Here is a 21,353-nt window from a genome sequence, read left to right as displayed (position 1 = left end):
AGAAAAACCCCACACACACAAAGTCAGTTTTGGTGAAGTATCAAATAAGGAAAAAAGTCATAGCACAAATCCCCACAAAAAATTTTTAAAAGCACCCCCCCCCCCCGGATTACAAACTCACATCTGAAAAATAATCTCTCCCAACCAGACAGAGTGTCTGAAGCTATAAATACGAAATTTGGTCAGTATTGTATATTATAATATACAATAAAGGATACAATAATCCCGCGTCTTAGTGAGGTATTTCTGAATACCTCACTAAGACGCGAGATTTCTGAAAATTCAGCCCCCAAGGTGTCATATGGGGTTCTAATGTTATATGGGAGAAATAATCGCAGAACAGTTTTCAGCTTACCACATACACGCGAGCGAAGCCACGGGTAAAAGCTAGTTTTAGCATAATTTTATGAGTTTCCATGCCTAAGCTAAAGTATAATGAAATGGAAGCTTTATAGTTTCAAGCTACGGTTGTTAAGCTATGGTGTAGCGTCGATGTCATTACCGAATTGTTCAAGTTTTTTTTCTTACTCGAGAGAAAACACTTTTTAAGCACTAAACTCTATGTGTGTGTGTGTGTTTGCCCCATTTGACCCCAAGGGCTAAAATTTTATATTTTTAAAATCTGAACAGCCCCTGTTTATCACAAAAAATGTAACTGAGATTTATGAAAAGTGCAAGTATACCAGTTTAAAGTATCTTCACCTATGTAAAGAAATTTAATGTTTCAAAATCATTCAATAAAAAAAATCAAACTTACTTTTCAGGGTAAAAAACGTGATTACTATCTTTTCTGTTTTCTAATAACCAGGAATGTTACACTTCTTGTGATTAATAACAGAATCTTGATTGTTGTCATTCAAATGTGAAAGAAATATTTGAAAAGAAAAACAAATACTGAAATATGGCCTTATCCCATTAGCCCCCACTTTCCCCTATAAAACAATAAAAATACATAGAATTGCAAATGTAGTAGCGGTGTCTAACAAGTACTTCATTTTGCATTGCGCTTGTACTGGGCATAAGGAGTATGCGATAGTGAGCTTTGGCCTGAATTAGGTCCGACCGTCCACGTACGGTCCCGTTCAGTGCACACGACTTCCAAGGAAAGATTGAGGTATTCTTTGCTTTGTAGTCTAGTGGTCTAGGGCGCTCTGCCGGTAAGAGAGAGGACGTGGGTTGGATTTCCCGCAAGGGCAGTAGAATGTTCTTTCTTTTCTAAATATATCTTCGCATCAGCCAGCTGTTAAAAACCTTCATAAGGAGCATCTCTTACAATTACAATTGTCCAACAGTAGTCAGCCAGCACATCGAAATTGGTCATTTTCCCTGGTGTAACGTTGTTATCTATGGTTCTTTCATGGCTCCCACATGGGGGGGGGGGCTGACAGGGCTCTGGCCCTGGGGCCCGGGACGATTATCATCATTTTTTTGCTTTTTCACGCTATAAATTAGCTACAGAAGGGGCCCGTTAAAAGTCTGACCGAGGGGCCCGCAAAAGATCCCAGCCTAGAGGCCCCGCTACAGGATGTGGGGGCCATGGGTTCTTTCCACTATTTTACCATATAAAAACGCTCGTCAAGTACCTTTTAACTATTAACATGGCGATATCTCAAAAACGAGAGCCAATAAAACTTTTTCATGGTGATGTTCTTCTTCAGCAAGTCAAAACCATTCGGAATTGTATACTTTCATGTCGGACGCGATTTTATTGTTGTCCACTGTTATCCATCCACGTATAGGCCTACATTTAATGAAAATCACAAGGATCATGTTAAAATATGCAAAAAGAAAAATTTGTGGTCGAGCAAAATTTTTTGAAAGCATCGAGGTTGTCTGAGGATCATGGCCCCCACATCCTGAAGCAGGGCCCCCAGACTGGGATCTTTTACGGGGCCCCCTTTATGATGAATTTATAGCGTGAAAAAACAAAAAAATATTGAAATCCTGTTTTGCAAATAATTTCATTCAAGGAAAAACTTTAATTTTCATTTGCCAAAATATTTTCCATAAAATTGACAATTTTTCATTTTTTAGCAAATTCTTTCGGTTTAGCACAAATAATGTAGCCAGATAATGGTACATCATACTCTCGTGTTTGTTGAAACCATTCGTCTTACCTAACAGGCTCTGCCGTTTTTCAAATTACTCAGTAAAAACTTGCACCAGTTTTAGATGGATTTCTTTTCCAGTTTAGATGGATGGTCACCCAAAGCAGGGCCGTCTTAATAGCATCATGTGCCCGCGTGCCAAGTTTTTTTTCTGAGGCCCTCCCTGGAAAATTTACATGCCTACTCTCGAAAATTTCAACCAGATATTATTTTTGTACATATATAAGGCCCCTCCCTCTTCTCTTGAGGACCCCGAGCAGTGCCTGTGCGTTAAGACAGCATTAACTCGAGGGGGTAAAATACATTCATCAATTTAAAAGATAATCAGCTTTCTTCATTCGTTTTATTTTAGAACCATCTTGTTTAGTCCAACGATTTTTGCTTGTGATTTTAGTTTTGCTTTTAAGAAAAGTTGACGACGTGTTAGGACATATTTCATATCACCTTTTAGCGACATCAAAAACTTCATCTCTACTCCTTTTCTACACCTTATTAATCATCTGGACTTTTTGAGTGAAAAGAAACGTATGAATCGCGTTAGGACATAGTAAAAAATAGGGCTGGGAATCGATTAAAATTTTAAACTGGTTAATCAAAATTTTTGGATCGATTAATCGAATATTTTTCGTAACTATATAATATTAACTGATGATATGAAAATATTTTTTATTCATTTTCATTCACCTATTCGTAGTTTTAAACAAATATAAGGATAAATTAAGATACCGAGGCTGCCCACATGAAGCAATTTAAGATACAAATACAACGCCACAACAGGCAAAATGCCCAACAAGGTGGCTGAGAAAAAGATGCCCATAAAAATATGGATGTCATATATTTCAAAAATACAGCAATCCAATTAAAAATGCAATTAATAAAAATTATAAACAACATATACACGTGATAAAATATTATACAATGCCCATAAAGAATACTTATGGTTGTCTTATTCTAAGTATGGATAGCTTCTCGATTTACGTTATTTGTCAAAGATGATGAACATTATTTGTCAAATCTTGAAGTTTCTTCACTTGGATCTTGTCATTTAAAACAGTTACTTTAAGTTAATCACTGATTTCGAAACTACTTCCAATCTTCATACTATTGCTTGTTTTCTTAGAAGCTCTTGCTGGATAATACCCTATTTGTGATGCTTCCCAAATACGAATTCCCCAACAGGCAAACTGCCTAACGAAGTGGCTGAAAAAAAATGTCTGCAAAAATATAGAAGTCAAAAATCTATACGGAATACATGAAAACTGTTCTTTTCACTGTGAAATAAATAAATTTTGGCCTCTTATCTTCTGAAATGTCCATCAAACTCAATTTGAAACTAAAATTTCTGTATCAATAATTTTCATTAAATCGACATGTATTCCCCAATGCCGGAAAACTTGATTAATAGATTGATTCATATATTTTTAAATATGGTTACTCATCTAAAACGTTATGTCTGATTGACTGACTGAAATGGAACTTTGTAGGAGGTAACGGACGTCTTATAAATGCATTCTTGTTCGCTCCATAAAAGGTACGGCTCCGTACGAGCTGGGATCTTCAATTAGAAGTTTGGAATTTTGGCTGAGGGAAATTTGAATTTGATGTGAGGGGAAAAAGTGTATGAGTAAGTGTTGGGAGTGGGAAAAATGTTATGTATAGAAACATAACTTAAAACATCAAAAATTGGTTTCGTCAAATAAATCAAGCTAAATTAAAAACTTTTTTTGCAAACTTTTATCAAATTTTAATCGAATTGATCGAGTCGATTAACTCAACCAAAATTTTTAACTGAAATTTTGATTGATTAACGGACCCGATTTATCTATTTCATCGGACCAGCCCTAGTAAGAAATGCTCCCAAATCACGACGATATTCTAAGAGAACGAACAACATTGATAAATAGAGATGAAGCGCTCTAACACCATATGCCACTATTAAACACGTGATAGTTTATAAGTAAACCAAAACCAGGACTAAAGAAAAGAATGATTAAAGAGTAGCCAAGAATACTAAGAAAATAGATATTAAACAAATGTATGTATTTGAATATTGCAACCAACTCAACTTTCAATTAAACAAGTAGTTTGTTTTTGTAGTTCACAGTTTTTTAGACGCGACTGGTGAATTGTCATTTATTCTGAGCAAGTCTGAACTGCAGTTGGCAACAAAAATGACGTATAAAAATAAACGTGACAATAGTGAAATCTTTGAACCGTCATATTTTTTGCAGCACATTAATTTGTAGCATGCAAAAAAAAAATTCACCTGGAAAATTTATTTTGAACAATGCATTTTTTTTTCAAATCATTCCTTCAATCAAAGCATTCAATTAAGATGCGACAGTTTTGTCATGAGTAACATTTTGACGTTTGCATAACATGCTGGAAAGTTTTTTGATTTTGATGGTATACGTCCACGAGAAGTAGACGTCGAAGCAGTGAAGCTTGAACTATTTATTGCATTAGTTATTTCTTCAAACCTCTTGTTTAGGCACTTCGTATACGCGCGTATAGATTCGTAAACACAAGGCAACTGATCTTTTAGATCGTTGGATAAGCTCCAAGATGTCTCCTTAAGTTCTCTGGATGACGACATTTGTTGGGAATAATTCAGAAATGTCCTCGTGCTTGGGAAGGTCGTTCATGCAAGTAACAGTGACATGAAAACAAGCAAAAAAAAAAAAAAATCATATTTTTGCTTGAAGAAATGAAAGAAAAAGATGAAAATCCAGTTAAATGACATAAAGTCACGTTTTTTCGAAAGGAATTGAAGAACCCAATGATCAATTTAAACAGTGTTTCCCAAAGTGGGCAATATCGTTCCCTGGTGGACGATGAAATGGTCCAGGGGGGCGATAAAAGCTACTGGTTTAACATAGGATTCTATAGGTTCGCTTGAGTAGGGGGTGGGACGATGAGAGAAAAAATTTCTGAAGGAGGGGGGAAGATGGAACAAAAAGTTTGGGAAACTACGAATTAAAAGCTAAAAAAATAATCTACTAAATATGAATTTCTGGAAAAATTTTAATATACGAATTTTTGTAAATATTTATGGAAAAAAAATGAATTAGATTACTCTGAGGATAATTTTTTTTTATTATCGGGGTAAAACTGACGGTGGTCACGTCACATTCATAGAACAGAATAAGAAAAGCTTACATATTTTTATTAATGGTGATGAGTTCAGAGCAATTTCTGAGATTTCTTCAATAAATGCCAAACGCAAATCGAGGTAGTGATTTTTTTTTTTTTTCAAAACCCACGCATATACACATCCCAAGTTAATCGTAAAACAGGAATATTTCACCTAAAGCCGAACAAGACAAAAGTAACGTCACATTTCTTGTCAAGGAATGACAAAAACTTGTTAAAGAATCACAACAACCCGAGCAAAAATGTGATTTATTTCAGAGAAAAAGGCGCAATATGCTTTGTAACAAAGTCGTGATGTCAAATGGCATAAACAAAAAGGCAAAAATCTGAAAAAGTTTTTTTTTTTTCTCTCTAAACACAAGAGATTTGTCGGTATACTATGGAAGAAGCTATTGTATTGTTGCTACAGCAGTTTTGTTAACCCGTTCGACTACTTTCTTTCTCCCCGACATTACTTTTCCTTATTTACATAATTTTGTCCTATTTGTTTTGATAAGTTCGCGCTTCGGTAAGTTTTTCGAGTGTTTTCCAACCCTTTCTTTACCGAAACTTATTAGAAAAGCCGAGTCAGACTAACTTTAGTAAAAAAACTAAAAGAATAGATAAGTTTTTAAAAAAATTGATTTTTTTTTTTGTTATTTTCATTTTATTTTACTGTTCGAAATCGTATCATATCGCATGGGTGAAATCGATTACTGAATTAAATATACAAGAATCAATCAAAATGTTTGATAGGTTTCGAATCTGATTGGACCGTTGTGAAAAGTGGAGTCCCCTCAAAGGAATGTCCTTGGACCCATACTATTTTGCACTTTTTATCGATAAACTTGATCAGGGTATCGATGGAATTGTTAGAAAATTCGCAGATGGCGTGAAGGTAATGGGGGTAGTCGGGAATCCAAGCGATAGAGAGATGCTCCAGACGAACTTGAATATGATTGCAGCATGGGGCTAATGAATGGAGCATGACCTTTATCGGTGATAAGTGCATAGTCGCTCATTTTAGTTCGAACAACCTACTTTTCACTTACGAGTTGAATTGTATTACTATCCCGGACGCAAATAGGCCCACCGATTTCGGAGTTCTCATTGACGAGCTGTTTAGGTATTCCGAACATTGCTCGGTGGTGGTCAGAAAAGCGAATATAATGCTCGGTTTCATTCTTAAAAAAGGTCTCTTCGCGTTCTTCTAAAGTCATTCTTCCGCTTTTCCTAGACCTAGTTCGTCCTGGACTGGAGTATGCCATAAAGTTTTGGAGAGGAGACCATACCTGCAGAGGGACATTGACTTGGTTGAGGGTGCGCAGAGAAGAACTGCGCATGCTCTTGTTGGTACACAAGGCTTGAGCTATGAAGAGGGACTTGAATTTGTTTACATTGGAAGAACGCAGGTGTCGGTGGGATATGATTGAAGTGTTTAAAGTTTTCAACGGGATGGATAAAATGGAGCATGAGTTATTAATACATCGTCAATCAACTGCTTCGACAAGGGGACATCAGTATCGATTCGTAAGGGGCAATTCTAGGTTGTGGTGCCACAGGGAGTTTTTCTCTAATAGGGTTGTGAATAAATGGAATAGCTTACCTCCAGCAGTCGTAAATTCTAACACAAATGAAACGTTTAAAAAGAAGTACGATAAACGTATTGAGATAAATCGAGAAGCTGTCCATAATTAGATAAGTGTGAGGATAGCTCTTCATACCATAATTTTTTTATGAGCAGTGTATTATGTATTATTAATTATTTTCGAGATAAATGCTCTTATATTGGATTGCTGTATTTTAGTTATATTTGACATCCATATTTTTTATAGACATCTTTTTTCAGCCGCCTCGTTGAGAAATTTGTCTGTTGTGGCGTTTGTGTTTGTATTTGAATAATTAATGTTCTAAAATCCTTTTGCTTTCCACTAACTTCCCTCTCGCGCGCGATAGCTTTAAATATTTTAAATCCTTAATAACTGCAATAATCTTCCTTACTTCATTTAATTCAAGATTATATAAACTCTTAGACAGTTTACTCTATTGCTAAAAACAAGCTAATTGTAATATAGCAATGTGAAAAGACAATTTACTCAGTTTGGATCACAAAGACGCTGCAATAATGGTAAGATGGTAAGTAATTGCATAAGTTGGGAGAAAGCTAACTCTTTTAATATGCAATATCATCTTATAGACGAACACTATTCGAAGTCCTACTGAAACACTTTATGAGCTCTAATCACTTGTTCTCACCCCATGGCCCATTTGAAGCCCTGAAGAAATCTAGGGGGAGGGGGGGGGACCACGAATGAAAATTACGTGAAAGGTGAGGTACAGCAGAAGATTCAGGGAGTGAAGTTCACACTGCACCGAGTCTGCTGTATTGTTTTTTGAAACCAAGTTCTGGCGTTTTTCCGAGGCAAACGGTCTAGGCCAATAAATTAATAGAGTCTGAAAACTTCGTCCAGGACACACTGATTCATTAAATAAAAAACTACAGAATAGCGGTTATGACTTTTTTCAAAGATAGTAAAAACTAAAAAAAATTCCAGAGAAATTCATGCCGTATACCTCCGTTACTGGACATAAAAAATTTGCCTATAGTTGGTGAAAGACTGACATATAAAGAAATCATATTGATTTATTTTTATTTTTATAAACAAATCTGTTGAAGAGCAGCTTCTTCATGGTATGAGAGTTATTTCAGGTGTGACTTGTTGTACCAGGTGACGTGTGACGCTAGAAACCTAAAAGGGCAAAGCAGCAGAAATTCTGAAAAAAATGCAGCATGGAAGTTATGACCAAAGCGGCACAGAGGTAGAAATTTACAAAAAAGGAAAAAGGGCAGAAATTCGGTGAAAGGCGAAGTTGGGCAAGAAATCAGGAGAAAGGGTAACTTTTGCCTCCTGTCCAATTTTCAACAAAAGATTGGGGTAGCAACAGCACCAGCATCCCTGTGCTTTACATGGATATTTTCTATTACGGTAGACCAGTAATGGCCAACTCTTTTAGGAGTGGCCTAAAAAAAAAAAGAGAAGTTTTTTTTCGTTCCTATATAATTTATCATAAAACTTTATTCATTTTAAAACATTTCTATGCTATTATTTTGAAAAAATCTGCGGTGGGCCGAATAGAATTTAGCGGGCGTAGTTTGCCCATCCCTGAGGTAGACGATCCAATTTCTGTAAATGATAGGTTTTGTGCTTGTTTCCAAGAAGCACATAAAATAACTTTCAATCAAGAAAACATATTGTGTCTAACTACATCAGGGTTTCAAAAAGTGGGCAATATCGATCCCTGGAGGGGGGGAGATGGAATGGCCCAGCTTAATGGTATGGTATATCCAGCTATGTGTACATGTATTATGGGATGCTATTGGTGGGATTAAGTTGGAGGGCGATGATAAAAATTATTCCTAAAGAAGGGAGTGGTAGAAAAAAAGTTTCAGAAACTTTGATCTATAGGGTGATTCTAAATTCATGGGACAAACTTCAAGAGATGATATATCACCTCTTAAGAGACACCTAAACAAGCATTTTTGATCATAGAATGTGTGGTCGAATCGCAATAGCAAAGGTGGTAGAGGATGTTTTTCGAGAGTACTCAACACTTTACCAAAAACAAATACATTTTTTTCCGACGGATTTGCTGCGATATGTGCTATCAACCATTCGAGGGTGCCTATGGACCTTCGGATCGGATTGGAGATTGTTTTTTATTGGTGCAAAAACCATCAAGGTTGTGCTGTGCCAAACAATGATAAAGCACTATAATGACTTGTAGTAGAATTGGCGTTACCCAGGTTGAATCATGAGAAGACAACACCCTGCACCCTCGAATTTCCTCATTGCACTTATTGTAGCACATCCATTAGAAAAATGATATATTTGCTTTTGGTGAAGTGCTGTTGTGCAATCTCTAAAAACACCCTCTACCACCTTTGCTATTTGCAATTCGGCCACACATTCTATGCCAAAAAAAGTTTGAAGATATAAAGTTTGTCCCTTGAATTTAGAACCACCCTTTATATGGATATATGAAAATGTCCAAAGCTTCTACAATAAAATCTCGGTAAGTCTCGTTACCCTAATAAGTCCGTCACTCCTGTTAAGTCACATTTTTCTTCGGCCCCCGTCTAGCTTTCATAAACAACAAATTTTATTAATCCCTCGTTTACTCGCCGCTAATTTTGAGTTATTTCGTTGCCATGGAAAAGTTTGAGAGAGAGAGGAACAAATAATTTCTATGGCTCCTTTTAAAGAAAGAGCTTGATAATAGCATTGCCACAACACGTGCAAAAGTGATCGTAAAAGCCTTATTTACCAAAACGGTGCAGCTCAAGTGATGAAAGTTACACTGAGGAAGTTCATTTGCTGACTGAAAAAACTGAAGTTCTTAAAAACTTTGGGGACTGTTTGAGCTGGACGTAATTTCTGCATGGACCCCCACTAATTTAGGGCTTCAAATTTAAATAAAATATCTTTATAAGGGAAAACCAAACATTTTTCCCAAGTTGAGGCCTTCTAGTGTCTGCTTTGCCCTGCCCAGGACTTCCTCAAGCCAAAATTGGGCTCCGTGTTCAAGTTTACCTTGTATTTACATCATGAATAACTGATAATTGTGTAAGTGTATTTAACCATAATAAGTAAAATACCAAAACCTTAAAAAGGGTAAAAATTTGGGGGGGGGGGATTTGCAATCTATATACATTCATATCAATCTATATGCATTTCAATACATATTTTGATAAATTTTACATTACAATAAAATTATACGATTTTCACAATATTGCACATGGAAATTGACGACCTTTCGCATAAGTCGTCCTCCTCTTAAGCCCTCATAATTTCTCGATAACGTGAGCGACGACTTAACGAGGTTTTACTTGTGTTTCGATTAGCAAAATTATTTTTCATTGCGTTTCCTACTATTTATTTTTTAGTATCGGATTTCAGTTGTGTGAATAATTTACTGAGCTAATGGTGCAAATTACCTCGACTCAACTGATCTGATCATCAATTATCCCTCACACCTATAGGAACAGAAATGGTGCCCACAAGGGAGGGGGGTGATAGGGCTCTAGCCCGGGGACCTGAAAAGATTTTTATCTTTTTTATTTTTGTTCTTGACAGTATAAATTCACTATAGCGAGGATCTGATCAGGGGCCCACCAAAGATCCTAGCCTATGGGTCTTGCTGCAGTATGTGGAGCTGTGGGACCCAAAAGTGAACACTTCTTTCTGGCTATCATGTAAAAATTACATTCATTGAGAAAGGCATAAAATATTCTTGTTTTCATTATTGAACATTCAATATCTATTGCTGAAATATGTTCAGGCTGTGCACAAGTGAAAAACTGCACAATTTCTACCAACACATTTCCTACGACAAAGAGGCCAACAGGATATCATATCTTGTAAAAAAAAAATGTATTTGTGTACTTGCTTTGAAAAACTTTAGTTTGATTGTGATGAATATTTGTTCATATATATTTTTAATAGTTTTTTTTAATAAATTTCGTATATTTCAGGACGCAACAATTCATCATCTTGAGCTCAATGTATGCTCAGCTAGTAGTAGTGATATGTGTTGCCTTTTTCATCTCTGAAATAGTTACGCCTCAAGTCCCATTGCTATATTTCGAAGTGAGTGATCATATCTAATTCTGATACCAATTGAGTAATTTAATTTAAAGGATAGCAATTTTATGCCCTTCTATGATACCTTTCTAAAAGGGTAATTTGCCGCTGTCAAGCGTTTAAGCTATTTTCAATTAAAACCGTTATTTTCGCTTTAAAATGGCAATTTTAAAAGGAAAAATGTGTAGTTCGTTATAGATTATTTTAATATTTGTGTAGCCTAATCCGTTTATAAAAATGTTATCAATGTCTAAATATGAAATTTTGTTTATGCTTTCAGGGATTCTATTTGTACCTTTATACGATGTCCCTTCTGTTTCTTCTGTATATCTACATTTACCTGCTACGGGATTCAACGGCAGGAGGTGGGCTTAGTGCTGTTGCCAAGAAAATCACCATATTGGAAAGTCTTAGACGGTTAGGAGAGAAAGGCGTTGATAATGGCCCAGACGGTCCCGTTCCACCGAGATTAAAGAAGTACAGAATATCCGACAACGATAAGAGCCATGGAAGTTTATTCCTTCGGATCGGTGCCATCGGTGAGCATATATATGAACGTTTCTACTATTACATACTGTAGTGCTCCTAGATTCTTGTAATCATTATTTATTTTGTATTATTACATGAGTTCAATTGATGACTGTATATTTCTTAACCCTCTAAAAGGTTCACCCCTCATAAAAGCATATAAAAAAAACTTTTTTTTACCAAAACGGATGTAAATTGTTGCTGTTAGCATACTTCCAATTGAAATAATATATCAAAACAGAAATTAATTAGAGTGGATATTTGAGTTAAAATGGTTAATTAGGGGTGAAACACAGTTTGTCTTGATTTTACAGTAATGGTTACCTATAAAAAGATAAAACCTTGCTTAGCAAAGTTGAATAGTTTTTACTTTGGATTTTATTTCCAATCCCCTCAATTTGGTGCTATCTTATAAATCCTCAAACATGTGTGAAATTTCACAGCTCTAAACAAAATTACACCAATAAACTCTTTCTAGATGAAAAAGTATTATAATTAAATAGACGTATTTTTGAACTGAAATTTCACTTTTCTAAGGTACCAAAAAAAAGAGAAAAGAAATTGGTATATTGGGGTTTTTTACCATGTAAATTTGTCACGTGTATTCAAATATATAGCTGAATCATTAGAGCATAGAGGGTTAATATTTTAAGTAAATTATACTTCAAGAGATTATAAAACACGCTTTATAACCGAATGAAAAACTTAAGGATAGTGACCTAATCAGCAGATATCTAAATACTTTTTTCTGCTAGTATATAGCCTTGAAACAAATGAAGTAACACTAATTTTTTACGTTCATCCACAACATTAAAAACTCTTTTGCAAGAACGATATTGTATTTATTTTCTTCACCCCACGCAATGAAACCATTTTTTTTTCAAGGACTGTTATATTTCTTTATATTGTATATGAATAAGTGAATTTCCGCATGTATAAAATACACATTTGTTCAGCTGCACGAACGTCATATTCTGAGAACTATTAATAAAAAAGTAAAAAAAAAAAAAAAAAAAGCTTTGCCTTTAATGCTAGTCTTTGTCATAATTAGGTCTAAACGACCTAAAAGTAGGTAAATAAAAAAAATACTTTACCCGTGTATGTTCCATACTAGAAATAAACATGTAGTCCTGTGGTAGTGCATTTGACAGTGACAATAATGAAACTTTAATAAAATTTCTGTTTTGAAGCATTCCTGATTTCGTGTCTGACTAGTGTATGATTACTAATACTTTGTTTAACCCTTTCTAAGGCTGTAGGAAGTATACTTCCCACCTACTTCTTATTAAATGCTCCTTTAAGAAGTGCTTTTCTCACTGTGGTAGTTTTGTGTTGCTATTATATGACTCTGATTACTGACTGCCACCTCAAAATTATGAATTTTTAAGGGGGGGGGACAAATACTTCCCCTACCACCAAAAAACTGGGGGGACATATTCAAAGAATAAAAGTAATTTGCTTCGATGGAATTCTCAAACAATAACAAATCATCAAAAAAATTCTAGAAATTCAATAGTGAAAAAATGGCCCTTTAAAGGGTTAAAAAAATAAATTTTCTGAATATGCTATGACATAAAATCAAAATGATGAGAAATAAAAACTATTTGTGCTATCCACTAAAGATGTCTGCCACAAATGCAGATGAAATTTCCAAGTCTTTTATGGATAAATCATTTTCATTTCAGCATTCGGGCTTGGTACCATGGTTCACAATGGATTAGAATTTGGATCTTTTTTTGAAGTACCATCACATTCACTTTGCTACAACATTTTCTTAGGACTAAATCCAGTTCTTCAAATGATTTTCACTTTCGCCCAGATGTACTTCATTTTCGTAAATGCCAGAGTAAGTGAAATTTTTATCATTTTTCAATTGAAACTTACATTTTCAAAAACATGAAATATAAATTGCCGATGTTATATGCAAACGAACAGTATTTTTCACTATATTGTTTTCCAATCAGACATCCATATGAGAATGATACTATCCAATAACCCTGTAGGGGATATATATATAGTCATGAGAAAATTCTGACTTGGAAACATCACTGACAATTTGAAAGGCTTACTTTCAATGCTAAGTTAATCTTTGTAGTAGTTTCTCACAATTGATTGGACATTTCACGAGATATCTTTGAGTTAATATTCCGTTGATAATGACATCACGGGTAATTTCGTTTAGCAGGTTTGGAAGAATGACGATTTTAAGAGATAAAGGCGCTCATCAGTGCAAATCCCTGCACTTATAAACGCTTAAGGAATTTGTTATTCCTGGAAGTGTGCGTTTAATGTTCGGTTCTTCTACCATTCATGGAAAAGTTAAGGAAAAAATATTACGATGTAATATGCATCGTCAAAAAAAAAAAAACACACACACGAAGAGAGAATTGTCGCGTAATTGATGTAATTGCCTCTTTTTGTCCTATTAGAAATTCTCTTAGAAGCTATATGTATCGATTTGTTTGCCTGTTGTGGAAAGATGTTTGATCACTAAACGTCGTTTTACAATGAAATCTCAAAGATAATTTTCTAGGTTAAAATCTCTAGTTGGTTTTAAAACACATAGTTTTGGGGGTTCACGTAAAACTCCTTTTTTTATATATGACTGACGGTGGGATGCGAAAAACGAAAAAAAATGTGGGTTATTTTAAGTTAACTACGCAGTGCGATGCTTTTTTTGTTAATATTGTTATTTCAATTTTTTATACAAGGTGATTCGGCAAGAATCATCCGATTTCAAAATGATATATTTAAAAAAATTAACGATACATAATGATGAATACATAACACATGAATATAAAGGGAAAATGTCCATTTTTTTCACCAATGTTCAATACAACTGCCATTAATCACATGTATAATGCCAAGGCTATATAAAAACATGTTTTAATGGAAAGTGTCTGATGCAAAAATTATAAGTCTCCAGAGCTTCGTGCATATGACAAGGCAGAATTTCAGTCATTTTAGTTCATCTTAAAGCTTCATTGCTTGTATCTCACATTTGTTTCTTCAACATACGACAAACAGTAAGCTGAGGAACACACATAACGGTGGTTATCGACTGACATTATGCATATGAAATGACAATGAAAGTTTATTCTCTGCTGCCTCATCTTACTTCTTCACCAAAACAGAGCTTCATAAACGACACTAACATCATCGGTAGTTCATGATCAAAAACTTGACATTTTTTCTTCATTTTTTCGTGTATTAGTTATCCTACTGCGTTTCTAATAAAAATATACAGGATGATTCAAAACTCAACGTACAAAATTTTAGGGAAGGTAGTAAACACAAAAACAAAACGGAATCACATAGGAATGTAATTCTCATCGCATAGGAAATCACATAAGAATGGAATCACCGGACACCTCAACCTGATCAGCTGGAGGAAAAACGAAAATGCTGAAATGACAAGCCAATAATGGGTGGAAAAGCTCTTTATTTAGCGATACTTTACACGAGGACAGTACGTGTAAACGTCAAGTTTCACAACAAGTACTCAAAGTTCTTACCATCCACAGTTATGCACGCTTCACAACGGCGACGCATTGATTGTCGAGCCCTTTCAAAAATAATAGCGGATAACAGCGCCCTCAAGCGTGCATAACTGTGGATGGTAAGAACTTTGATCACTTGTGTGAAACTTAATGAGTACAGTACTGTCCTCGTGTCAAGTATCGCTAAATGAAGAATTTTTCCACCCATTATTGTCTTGTCATTTCTGCATCTTCGTTCATCCTCCAGCTGATCAGGTTGGGGTTTCCGGTCATACATTCCTATGTGATTCTATTTTTTTTTCCTCCCCCTAAAAGTTTGTACGTTGAGTTTTGAATCACCCTGTACAATTTTAAAAAATAGGATGATTCTTTCTTTATATCAAATATCGATAAAATGAGTAACATGAACGACGATAAAACCTATAAATTTAAAACGTATTTCTTTTTATTTTAACAGTTGAATATCCAGAAATTCAAAGTAGTAGCTAGATTTGGACTAATGCACATCATAGCGACGAATCTTTGTGTTTGGATCAGAACCGTGGGAAAAGAGACCCTTGAAGCTATCGCAGAGAATCAACGTGAATCGGGACTTGGTTCAAGTCTGGAGGAACTGATTCTACCTTTTCGATTATCTGGTTAGTATGTTCCACACATACTTATGTGTATATAGGCCAATTTTCTTCACGCTCGTCGATTTACGAACATACGTATCTAACTATAATTTAGTTGATGTTTGAAATCGAATAACAATAATGATTTATTGTGAATTTATGAACCCAGTTTTTTCCATCTTTATTCATTTTTTATATTTTCAGTCTTTTGTTAATAAATTTAACTCGGTATGAGTACTCAATAAGTTGTGTATTTGCATAATTTTAATTGTTTGGTTTTTTTTTTTATTATTTTACAGAAGATGATAATATCACACTAAACCTCTCCAACCCGTGTCAAAAGCAAAATATAATGGGATCAATTGTGTCTGATGCATCACCATTCTTGTATCCGTTTATTGTGGAATACAGTCTGATAGCCGCTGCTGTGCTGTACGTGATGTGGAAAAATATTGGCAACAATCCGATGTTTCGCATCGAGCAGAGTGCTGAAGATGCACTATCCAGAACCTCGAGTTCACAGTCTTTCCATAGAGTCAATTGCGCAGGTTCAAGCCGTGGTCTGTTCTTAGGATTACTCCTTCTCGTGATCTCGACTATATGTCTGATCGTCTTTTTCGTATTGATCCATCACGATGAGTTGAATTTATTGGCTGTGTATCTTTCGGATCTATCACATTCCGTCATCATGCTGTTCTCTATTATTGCTATTGTCATCGGCTTCTTCCGGGTAAGATCTTTGCGATTTCATTACGATCGTAAAGACCATCTTCGCGACCTGCTGTTGAGAGTCAGTGGCTTCGGCTTGTATACCTACGCTATGTTCGGTATCATCGCTGGAACCCTCTCGCCTCTCCACTTCGCACCGAATCTTCTTGTTATGGTTACTAGCTGCCTCACCATTATACAAGTAACTCTACAATCCTTATTCGTGGCTGACATCACTTGTCGCTCGACATATTTACCCGAGCATGATAACACTAAGCCTGGCAGACAGATAATAACATTTTTGTTGATGGTCAACCTAACTTTCTGGATCATTTATACTTTCGAGATGCAAAAAGTGCAAGCAAGTCCAGTTCAACTGGGTTTCTTTGGTTTCATGGCCTGGACAGTCATCGTGCGTACGACATTACCTTTGAGCATCTTCTTCAGGTTTCATTCTTTCATCACCTTCGCCGAAGTGTGGAAAAATTCATACAAGAATATATGTAACTAATAAGTTTCGACGGTGATCAAACCAGAGGTGTGCATAATATTCATTCGCAAATAATAATAATAATAATTGTGCTCAATGTTTGTTTTGTGTGTATTTTGTCTTTATTGTAGGATGTGTGACAGGTGTATATAAAGCTCACCTTTAGTCTTTTTTTGCCTCAACCATTTTTGTAAGAATTCCACAAAACTTCTCAACAGAAGCTAAGACTACATGAGATGCCCCGATGAAGAAACGCAATTCGTGTAAGGATGAAGTTAGTGGAAGTGTACAGTGAAATACCATTAGTTTGGTGCATATAAATGCATATTATACGTATTTATTTTCCGACAGTTTAAACCCGAATTGAATTCTAGCAATTAATCGTAGTGTTTTTATCGTCTATGATTTAAAGGTGCCAAAAACCGTGTTTTGTGAGAGTAGTTGAGGTCACAACTTGAAAAAAAGAAACATTAGAGAAACTAGAAATCTTAGTAATTAGATATATCGCATATATATATATATAGGATCACGATAAAGATCTCTGCTATTTGCTGGATATATACTCATGCGTTTTAAAATGTGAGATTTATTTTTTTAATATTCGTATCGAGTGGGAACGGGTGTAAAACATTCCTTTTCGTTAAAAATATACTAAATTATCATCACAGAGCCTTCAAATAATAAAAAATGACTATATAAAACGTTCTAAATTCTATGGAGATTGAGAAAACTCAATGCTTCTGTCTATTGTAACCAACCATATTAACTATAAAGTATGAAAGAAATATATCATTTTAATGTAGGTACTTTTAAAGGCAGCCTTAAATTTTATTGAATATAATCAAAGACAGTCCTACATGCCTATAAGAATCTGTTAGTCCGAACCCGTTTTAACTGAAACCTTGTAAAATTTCTCACTATTTATTGAATTTTTGTGGCTGTTTTTTGCGGTCATGTATTTGATAAGGAAGCAATGTCAAAACAATGAATAAATTTTAATCCATCGATGAATTTTTAAATGCTCTTAAATAATGTTTTGGTGGCCACTTTTTTACCTACGACTACACATAATTTTGTAAAATTTCTATTTGTTTGTATACTGGCAATAAATATTTCTATGAAAGTTTTTGTGTTTTTTGATTGTTTTATAATGTATAAATAAATGTGGATAAGTGCAAAAATACTTAATTCTGAAGAAAAATATATAAGATAAAATAAAAAGTGAAGTACTTATGTTTCCACGTAATTGTCATCATTATTATTTTTGACTTCTTGCTTTTTGTCTGGCAGACTGGCAGTTTGCTCTCCCAATGAAAGTTTTACCTACACTGGCACCTATATCTCCTAAATGACATTTGATCTACACAAAAAAATTTTAAAAAAAGTTAAATTTTTTTTCTGCCTCCATTGACTGAAAGGATGAATACCTAATTGCGAAAAATAAAAAAAACTCCATTTACATGCTTCCTCTTGCAGTTTCACTATGACTGTGTTTGTGCTATTCATTCGAGAGAAGACAGAGAAAAGTGTAGGGATTTCCTTACTATCATTTTTCAAAATTGCTATTAAGCTCTGAAAGCATGCATGGTCAGGGCAGCCCGCTCCCTTCCAAAGGACAATACTTTGCCTACATTTTTGTGAAGTTTTTTCTTTGTCTGCTGTTGATCGTTCAGGGTAAAACTCTTAGAAACACCTTTCTTTGTCGCCTTAGTTCTGACGACCAAACGCTCATTCTGTTGTGAGGTAGTCTCGTATAGCTTTTTTTACAGCGCCTACTAAAAAATTCAAGTACAATCCTACTGTGGAAAGACCACCGAGCCTAGGAAGTAATGGCTAGATTTTGAGCTCCTAAAAATATCAACTTATCTATAGGCGTCTCGGCTAGAATTACTCGCTTGCGTTAGGTCGGTGTCTAGAAAAAAAAACTCCGAGATTCTGAGCCTTAAAACAACCAAGATCAAACACAATGGAGTTATAGAATCTGAACGAGTTGTTTCTCGAAGTGAGTAAAATGAAAAAGAAGAAAAGCTAAGCTATAATAGGTCCAATAACTCCTTAGACACAGAGAATGGGGAGAGGAAAAATGACAGCAACCTATATTGTGCTAATTAAAACAGCCTATTGATAGATAGATATATTTAGTGTTTTTAAAAAACTCTCAAAATTGCCTTCATTTTTTCATGTTGTGTTTCATCTCAATCAACTGTTTGCCTCATAGAGTAGAGCAGTGAGTCGGAGAATCAATCGCCGGGGTCAGAATTTCTGACTCGAACAGACTTATTTTTTCCGCTGAACAACCGAACGTTAAGGTTTGGTAACCAACCCAAGAGAGATTCCCTGTCAACGTAATTTGTCCTCTGAAGACGGCACCCATTGTGTATCGAAACGCGTTAGGAATTTCATGGTTTTTCGTATCAAAGGATTATTAACTCTTTCATGTTCTAAAATACACCCGTACAGGGACGGCTCTATAGGGCTGTGCGACCCATGCGGCCGCAAAGGTCACCACGATAGGAGGAACACCAAATTAGAGGTAAAGGGAAAAAATAATTGCAGAAAAAAAATTGGGAAACAAATGTTTTGTGGGTAAAAAATTCAAATTACGATGCAAATTATGATTAGATGGAATTAGATTCGTAGAGAAAATTAATTTGTGATGCATTCCATCTAGCTGGGAACACAGCTGCGAGTTTTGGTGGTTGTTTTACTGGTGTGATTTATACACCAGAGGGGTGCTAAAAAAAATGGACCTCGAGCGGGTGAAAATTCTGTCTCGAGCCGTCATTGATCCCGTGGATTTATTTAATTAAAAACAAACATACCACTACTAAACCACATGTGCACCTCGTCCATATATTTTTTTCAATAAACTTCACAACGCCTCCTTAAGTTTTCTAACTTCGAACAGGCCTTTCCTTCAAAAAGTCTCTCAACAGAAAGCAGGTAGATCCGATAAGTACTAAAATTATTTCACTCGATATTCAATCGATTCATACACCTGCCACTTTCACTTCTGATTTGGAAGATGAATAGTTGCACTTCTCAAACACTTTACACGCCTCCGACACTCCAAAATAAGCATGCAATTTTAAAAATTAAAAAAAAAAAAGCCCTAGTAGATCATTGAAAAATTTCCAATCGCGGAAAATGTAGCACTGCTGCAAATTTCAGTAGGTTGAAATGAATTCCATGAGATAGAACGTTCAAACATGACAAATATGTGAGATGAATATTCTTATTTATAGTTGTAATAACCATAATTAAATTTATAAATGGGGAAGATAATTTTAATCCTTGATCTCAATAAAGAATAAAAATTCAAGTCAGCTTCGTTGAAAATACGTGTCGGATAGCTAAAATTTGGAGAAAATATGGGATGTATGGTCACCTCTGTTATGAAGATGTTTCGTTCAAAACGGGACTTGTGGTCAAACTGAAGCATGTATGATTGCAATCAGATATGCAAAACTCATCAGTAGGGCTCGGATTTCTATGTCTGCATATTTTTTAATTTTTTGCATATTTAGCTATTTTTACGCGATACATACAGCATATTTTAAAACTTTTAAGGCATATTTCATAATTTTCGATAAAAATTAAATTTTTTAGGACATATCTTTCGTTTTATAGGACATATCTTTCGTTTTATAGGACATATCTTTCGTTTTATAGGACATATCTTTCGTTTTATGGGGCATGTTTACTGTTTTTAAGGGCATAAATGCATTTTTTCTAGAGCATTTTTAGAAGTTTTTCGGGCATAAAAATCCTAGCCCTCCTTATCAGATAAAAACTTGATGCATTTCGACACACAGTGAGTGTCTTCTTCAGATGAAAACGATACAACCACTATTCATGCTGACGGAGGATCCCACTTAGGTTGGTTACCAAATCCTAACTCTCGATTGAAAAAAGTTCGTCTGTCGTTGAAAATACGTAATCATTGAAAAATTGCCAATCGCGGAAGACGATGAAAGTCACGTGAAATAACGGGACATTTTTACAAAAAAGTCAGGATGCCCAAAATTTCATAAAAAAGTCCGGGACGTATGGTCACTATAGTCATGAAAATGCTTGTTCAAATGGGTGACCGTACGTCCCGTATTTCCCGGTTTTGTCTGTTTTTTGGTTGTCCCGTCTTTTTGCAAAAATGTCCCGGTTGTTCACGTAAAGGCAACTTGACTTTTTATGCTTGATTGAAATTATCTTTCCAACTCAGAAATTACATTACGATAATTACGACCACAAATACGAATATTCATCTCACATATTTGTCATAATTTTTTAATTCATTGGAATCAGAAGTGGCGCTTCATTTCCCGCGATTGGAAACTTTTCTGTGATTTTAGCATGAGCTTCATTTTGGCACCATTTTTGGCGATGATTGGCATTATCCTGTATATCGAAGCCGCGCACCTCCGACACGCGCGTTCGAAGTTCTTTTTTAATATGAACGTGGACAGGGCCGCCACTGCGGGGGAGCAGGCGGGTCTTGTGCCCCGGGCGCTGGACGGAAGGGGGTCGCAGAATGCAACCTTTAACTGCTTCTTCTTTCATTTGATCATTTTTGTCGTACCACGGTCATTTTTTCTGCACACGAGGGCTAATTATACCGGGACCTACAATTTATT

The 21,353-nt window shown here is 35.3% G+C and overlaps 1 protein-coding gene across 4 annotated transcripts in view; it reads left to right on the top strand.

The window, feature by feature from the left end:
- Positions 1-17,845, top strand: part of LOC149079938 (proton channel OtopLc-like) — a 60,741-nt gene extending 42,896 nt beyond the window's left edge. For all 4 annotated transcript variants that reach the window (XM_089238827.1, XM_089238826.1, XM_089238828.1 and 1 more), the window contains 5 exons: positions 10,774-10,888; positions 11,163-11,421; positions 13,096-13,256; positions 15,368-15,548; positions 15,824-17,845. In XM_089238827.1, the coding sequence (XP_089094953.1) occupies positions 10,774-10,888; positions 11,163-11,421; positions 13,096-13,256; positions 15,368-15,548; positions 15,824-16,743 (1,636 nt within the window). In that variant the 3' untranslated portion in view covers positions 16,744-17,845. The remainder of the gene's footprint in view (positions 1-10,773; positions 10,889-11,162; positions 11,422-13,095; positions 13,257-15,367; positions 15,549-15,823) is intronic.
- The last annotated feature ends 3,508 nt before the right edge of the window (positions 17,846-21,353 follow it).

The sequence above is a fragment of the Pholcus phalangioides genome, unplaced genomic scaffold (genome assembly GCF_987345545.1).
Source record: "Pholcus phalangioides strain wild (caught in Gottingen) unplaced genomic scaffold, Ppha-v1.0 ptg000011l_1, whole genome shotgun sequence".
Taxonomy (NCBI): Eukaryota; Metazoa; Arthropoda; class Arachnida; order Araneae; family Pholcidae; genus Pholcus; species Pholcus phalangioides.
This window is presented reverse-complemented; position numbering and strand designations above follow the sequence as displayed.